General features: G+C 38.0%; 1 protein-coding gene across 4 annotated transcripts in view; it reads right to left on the minus strand.

Moving 5' to 3' along the window:
* The window catches only part of NEBL (nebulette), a 119,326-nt gene that overhangs the window by 53,993 nt on the left and 58,132 nt on the right, over window positions 1-7,201 (minus strand). For all 4 annotated transcript variants that reach the window (XM_010859903.1, XM_010859900.1, XM_010859901.1 and 1 more), the window contains 2 exons: window positions 2,652-2,762; window positions 2,376-2,486 (listed from right to left, as the gene is read on the minus strand). In XM_010859903.1, coding sequence (XP_010858205.1) covers window positions 2,376-2,486; window positions 2,652-2,762 — 222 coding nt within the window. The remainder of the gene's footprint in view (window positions 1-2,375; window positions 2,487-2,651; window positions 2,763-7,201) is intronic.

Consider the following 7,201-nt stretch of genomic DNA (forward strand, 5'->3'; position numbering starts at 1 on the left):
GTGAGTCTGAGTGAACCCTGGGAGTTGGACATGGACAGGGAGGCCTGGCGTGCTGCGATTCATGGGGTCGCAAAGAGTCAGACACGACTGAGCAACTGAACTGAACTGAACTGAACTGAGGACATATCATAATTTGTCATACTATATTTGCATGATTATTTGATAATTAGATTACCTAGTAGTTCCCCAAAGCCAAAAATCCAAGTCTAATTTTGCATGTAAATGGGTGTTCAAGAAGTATCTACTGAATGTATGAATGAGTTTGCCAACTTTTCTCCACTGAATCAAATGGCAATATGCCCGTTTTAAGAAGTTAGATTTTTAGTTTAGCTGATACAACTAGTGTCAACTTCTCCAAGTTCAGTGCCATCATGAGACACTGAGGACAGATGAACACACTTCAGGACCATCCCATCTGCTCTGTCACTGAAGAAGGCTGAGAAGCAGGCAGTTCCTTGGATAAATACTTAATTCTGGCATCATGATACGCTTTAAATGGAGCAGGACCCCATGGGGACTTCCCAGGAGAGACTCCACTCCCCCATTACCTCCACCTATCTCTTGTCTATAGAAACTTTAGTCAGAGAATAAATTTCATCAGAGAATTTAGAAATATGGAAACAAAGGAAAGCAAGGAAACAAGGCCAAATAAAATTTAATCATTAAACAAAGTCAAGGACCTTTAGTTCTTCCTGAAGAGCTACAGAGAATATTTTCAGCCATATCCTTTGAGCTGTTTTGTAAATGCTGAAACCTCCACCAGGTGGAAGAAGCTAACTACATGATGAAACAGACTATCGCCATGACATAAGCTGCCACAATTTTGAGAACTGGACTCAAGGAAATGGGAACAAACCAATCTTGGAACTGAAGATTAATTGCACTTAAAACAATCAAGATGACACTGATTAGACCACCACATGATCAATTTCAAGACGACTGTCTGACTCTTTTCCACTCACAGCCTCCCTCCCTTTGCCTCAGTTCAGTTGCTCAGTTGTGTTCAACTCTTTGCAGCCCCATGGACTGCAGCACACCAGGCTTCCCTGTCCATCACCAACTCCCTTTGCCTATACACCCCTAAACTTCCCCTATAAAAACTCTTGCCCCTGATAGCAGGGGATAGTTGGTTCTTTGGGACATGAGTACACCTTCTCCCTAGGATTGCTGGCCTCCTCAGCAAAGCTATCTTTCCTTTTACTCACACTTGTCTCTCAATATTGAATCCTTGCGTGACTAGCCCCTGAACCTGAGTTCTGTGACACTCTAATTTTGAACCAGTGGATGTTTCAATTCCTTGCTTGTTAGTCAGAATTTTGACAAATTTGGTCAAATTTTGTTAAAAATTATTTCAACATAAATCCCATTAGCCAAATCCAATTTCTTCATTATCTTATTTTTTTCTTCATTCCCCTATACTACTTTTCCCGGAGAAGTCAATGGCACCCCACTCCACTACTCTTGCCTGGAAAATCCCATGGACGGAGGAGCCTGGAAGGCTGCAGTCCATGGGGTCACTGAGGGTCAGACACGACTGAGCGACTTCACTTTCACTTTTCACTTTCATGCATTGGAGAAGGAAATGGCAACCCACTCCAGTATTCTTGCCTGGAGAATCCCAGGGATGGGAGAGCCTGGTGGGCTGCCATCTTTGGGGTCACACAGAGTCAGACACAACTGAAGTGATATAGCAGCAGCAGCATACTACTTTTCCATTGGGATTCATTCTTTTTATAACAAATATTATAGCAAATAAATTATTCACTAACGAATAACTTTGCCCAAATCAGATTTTATCAATAACTTTTTTCTTCCATTATATACTTTCCTGTGTGGTCATTATTTCTCTTATATCCAGTTTTCTGGCAGATTTGTCACAGATATACTTGGCAAATTAAATTTTATCAACAAAACTTAGATCTTACATTAAATTTTGGTTAATCTTAATCTTCAATTTCACCTTATACTTTGTACAGTTTAACTTATTCTTAGTTTAAGTTGTTTATTTAAATTAAAATATGGATGATGAAGTAGATAAAAGAAAATTCTTTGTATTTTTTGCAGGATAAGCATTAGAGCCAAGTTCACAATGGAATAAAAAAATGGAAATAAAAAGGTCAAAATGTCCTTGGACTCAAAACAGAGGGATCTAATAGGGATGCTCTGATGCTCAATAAGTTTTGTTGAGATGAATCTACAGCAGTTGTCCCTTTCATTATTGACAAAATCAAGTTTGGTTAGTGGTTACTTTATAATAGAGTGCATTGACTTTGAATAGAAACCCCTCAAAAAGGCACAAATCATAAAGACACACAGAGCAGAAGGTGCTGGGATATTAGAATATACTATCCTGAGCATCTTTATTCTCTACCAACCTGGCTATAGATTTCAGATGCCCTCTTGGCTCGAAGCATATCCGGGATATCCATGCTCACCTGCATTCCTTTCCCTTTAATTTCATTTTCTAAGTCTTTCTTATATTCTTTCTAAAAGAACAGAAAACAGTCTTCAGTTTTGCATAGCTTTCCATAGCAATGCAGATATTTACATGTTTGAATCTCAATGTCACACATGTGGAAACACCATTTATATTTCTTCTGTATACAATTTGATGTGTTTGTTTTAAACTTCGTGTCCTGTTAGTTTCTTACCTGGCTGGCCATTTCAGATGCTTTCTTGGCTCTCTGGATATCGAGAGTGTCTGTGCTCACCTGCATGCCTTTCCCTCTAATTTCAGTCTCCAGATCTCTTTTATAATCTTTCTGCAGAAAATAAAACCTGAAATTAGGGCCTTACAATAATTTGAAAATCTGCGTTGGAAAACTTGATGTCATTTTTGATGTCAAGATCATGGCTTTTAGAAATAAACTGGATGTAAATTCACTTCTTTTTTTCTAGGAAATGACAAAGACTTAATTTGTGGCAGAACACAACTTGGAATGACCAAAAGAACTCAGGCAGCTTTTTTTCTACTAACGTGACTTAAGAAAGAAAACACAGGGAGGTGAAGGAAAATATTTTATATTTCAATAAAGTGATAAAATATTGGTTAATATATAACTTGATGAATATCAATAAAATGTGAGTGTAAAAATGTCACATTACATAAGTTTTCATTTCTCTTGAGTATATAACCTAGAAATGAAATTGCTGGGTCATATGGTAACTGTTTAGCCTTTTGAGGAACTGCTAAACTGTTTTCCAAAGTGGCTATTCAGTCTTACAATCCTAGCAGCAATACACAAGAAGGGTTCTGATTTCTCTACAACTTCACTAACACTTGTTAAAATCTATGGTTTTTTATCCTAGCCTTTTAGTGGCTGCGAAGTAATACATCACTGTGGCTTTCTTTTGCATTTCACTGATGGTAATGATGCTGAGCATCCTTTCATGTGCTTATCGGCCATTGGTATATTCTCATCTTTACTGGCAAAAGCCCCAATCCATAGTAAATAGACTATATTAAAGTATAATTTTATCTGTTAGGGAAGATAATATATATGTAACTTTATAATACATGTGTTACATTGCTATTGACTAGTTGACAAAATGTTATACTTTGAAAACATTTAATTAAATATTTATTGATTTTAAAAAATTGTCGTATCTCATTCTGTAGTGAGTAATAGCTGGTTGCCTCCTGGAACCTTACTCCTGTTTTTCCTTCATTCGCTCCTTGATTTGTCACTGGGCAACTCGCTGCTTCCTGTTCTAAGCTCTCCACCTTGGCTGAGACTGGCCCCAGTGCAAGGACCCTACTCGGCTGAAGAAAATCGTTATACCCCACCCCTGGCCCTTCATGATTGGTACATTTAAGGAAAGGAACGTTTCTCTTTCCACACAATGTATCAGGAGACTTTTCTTTCCTTCTGGACATGAATGAAGAAGTTTGCAGCCCTGGGAGCTGCCATGCGCCTCCTTGCAAATGGGAGAAGAAAGCCTGCCCCAGAAGAGAAAGTCAGAAGCTAAAACAGAAATCACACTGTGTAAGTCAGTCCTAGATTAAGCCATGCCCAAGAATTCCTCTACTGCTGGGTCACAAGAACAATAAAAATTATCTGCTTTTTTGAGCTGGATTATCTGTTACCTATAAAATGTCATGATTACATAGACACAATTGTCTTAAGACACTCTTGTCACATTTTAAAGCTACTGATTATTCTTATTCCTATAATTGAACATTTATATGTATGAATGTTATTCTTCAATGAAAATTATATTAAAAGGAAACTACTGACTATATCCTATTAAATTTCTTCAAAAACAATTACTTCCTATTATGCTGACATACCCAAGATTTGTGATTCCATGCTATAAAATAAATTTTGTTTTGCTTATTTGTGATGTTGTAAATTTAGAGAAGTTGTAAACAAAAATTTCAATCTAGAGAAATGGTATTTACTATCTACCCATAAGTCTGCTACCCATAAATCTGCCTATTTGCACTGACTTACAGTCTCAGTTTTACTTTCCTGAAGTGAAATAATAAAAAAGTTAAACATTCAGGTAAAAATGTTTAACTTTCAAACTAATAATATTAAATTATCACTATGCCTGTAAAAAGCTCTGTTTTTAGCTAAGGCCCAAAAGCAAAACACTTCATTTGAAAGACAATATATGTACAAACTGAGGTACTGATCATAGATTATCACCAAAATTCCATGGTATAAATATGCCATTTAATATTTCCAATATGAATTTTCAAATCTAAAAGCATTCAAAAGCACATAAATAGACTACATGGACTCTAGTCACATCAGCTAATATTGATGCATAATAAAATATCTTACAACTTAGAAAAACTTAAAAGAAAAACATGATGACATCTATGTTCCAAGAGCCTGAGTCAGATTTTTTAATGCAAGTCACATGGTCAAGCCCACCAGGAAAGTCGAACTGTGAGAGGTCATCTGTGTAACAATATAGCACATTTACTTTACTTGAAAAAACAAAAGCTGAACTATAGCAAAGTCCTGAAGTCTAGTTGAAAAGGACTTGAGAACCTGTCATTTGAGCAAAATGCAACACAGCTATAATTATATGCAAATGAGACTGTGGATGACAAAGATACGGCATCACCAGAATTGGTCTGGGCCACAGTACAGCTGACTCTTCAAGGCCTGTTTTTCCTTTGGGTTCTCAATAACCAAAATGAACCATTTTCCTAGTGAGTTTGAGTCTTGAACAAAGTTTGAGTCTTGATCATAGATTCATGGGTTTGAACTGTGCGGCTGCACTTGTATGGTGATATTTTCAACAGTAACTACCACAGCACTACATGGTCTGTGGTTGGTTGAACCTGTGGGTGTGGAGAAACCATGGATATAGAGAGCAGACCATAAGTTATATGGGAATTAATGTCCCGTGTTGTTCAAGTGTCAACTAAATACAATCCCAAGGTATATAAAGACATCTCAATCAGTGTATCTCTGAATAAACTAATGTATTTACATTCTAAGGAAACATGCAACACTTCAACTTGTCATAAAAGGAATATGTCATAGAAGATTCTTAGGTAAAAGTGTGAAATGCAAAATTTCTGTTCTTTCCACATTATTTTCTCCAGAGAAAGTACGCTTTCTTTTGGCTTCAAGTTCAGTCCCATGAGGATGATTTTGAAGACTCTTCTCCAGCTCCAAATTCCTCATCCCGCCCCCATAGTCAAATCCAGGACCTTGAACAAATACTGGATATTGCACTCTCTTCATAATAACAAAAATAACAGAAAATATAAGTAGTGATTTGATAGTTGATAGTCAGTTACTCAGAAGCCCAAGGAGGCGACCATAAGGAAATACTAATAAATCTAAGAAAGGAAGGACAAGAAAGAGCCAGCCATGCAAAGACAAGGGGAAGGACTTTCAGGAAGAAACAGAGCTATACAGAGACTGTAAAACTTGTGGAGGTGCAGCCAGCCTGGAGCCTTTAAGACTAGAATATGATGAGCAAGGGAAGAATGGTACAGGGGTTGAGAATGAGCAGAAGGGAGAGCATGGCACCATACCAGAGCAAGGAGTATGGTGCCCATATTGCACTTGACTGGAAACCACTGGAGAGTTTTCAGTGGGAGAAATCAGAAAACTTAACCCTTCAAGGATTGTTCTGGCTTCTGGGTAGAGAATGAGGTCAATGTTGGAAGAAGAATCTTGTTTAGAAAACTACTGCAATGATCCAGGAGATAGAGATTGTGGCTTGGACAAAAGTGGGGAGAGGTAGATGGATCTAGGAAATCATTATGGTTGTGGAGTCAATAAAACTTGCTGACAATAGGAATCAAAGTAACTTCTGGGATTTCACTGATACCACTTGCAAAGAAAGGGGTGAAAGAAGGAAGCAGATCTAAGGGAAAAATGAGGATTTTCAGTAGGTTATGTAGAATCCCTGTTATAATACATTTAAGTGTCATTGACATGTGGTAATGCCTAAGTGTAAGTGTAGTTGCTCAGTCGTGTCTGACTCTTTGCGACCCCATGGACTGTAGCCCATCAGGCTCCTCTGTCCATGGGATTCTCCAGGCAAGAATACTGCAGTGGGTTGCCATTTCCTTCTCCAGGGGATCTTCCTGACTCAGGGATCGAACCTGGGTCTTCCTCATCACAGGCAGATGCTTTACCCTCTGAGCCACCAGGGAATCCCTACAGGACATTAAAGGCAGATGGTTGCATATTTATATCCATGTTACAGAACATAATTTTTCTAAAACAATGAGGTAGAATTATATGAAGTAACATGGAAAAGAAGATATTAAGAAGCAGAAGCAGAAGATATTAAGAAGAGGTGGCAAGAATATACAGTAGAACTATATCAAAAAGATCTTCATAACCCAGATAATCACGACAGTGTGATCACTCACCTAGAGCCAGACATCTGGGAATGCAAAGTCAATGGGGCCTTAGGAAGTATCCCTACGAAAAAAGCTAGGGGAGGTGATGGAATTCCAGTTGAACTATTTCAAATCCTAAAAGATGATGCTGTGAAAGTGCTGCACTCAATATGTCAGCAAATTTGGAACACTCAGTAGTGGCCACAAGACTGGAAAAGGTCAGTTTTCATTCCAGTCCCAAAGAAAGGCAATGCCAAAGAATGCTCAAACTACTGCACAATTGCACTCATCTCACACGCTAGTAAAGTAATGCTCAAAATTCTCCAAGCCAGGCTTCAGCAATACGTGAACCATGAACTTCCAGATGCTCAAGCTGGA

The sequence above is a fragment of the Bison bison genome, unplaced genomic scaffold, assembly GCF_000754665.1.
Source record: "Bison bison bison isolate TAMUID 2011002044 unplaced genomic scaffold, Bison_UMD1.0 scf7180017864461, whole genome shotgun sequence".
In the NCBI taxonomy this organism is placed as follows: Eukaryota; Metazoa; Chordata; class Mammalia; order Artiodactyla; family Bovidae; genus Bison; species Bison bison.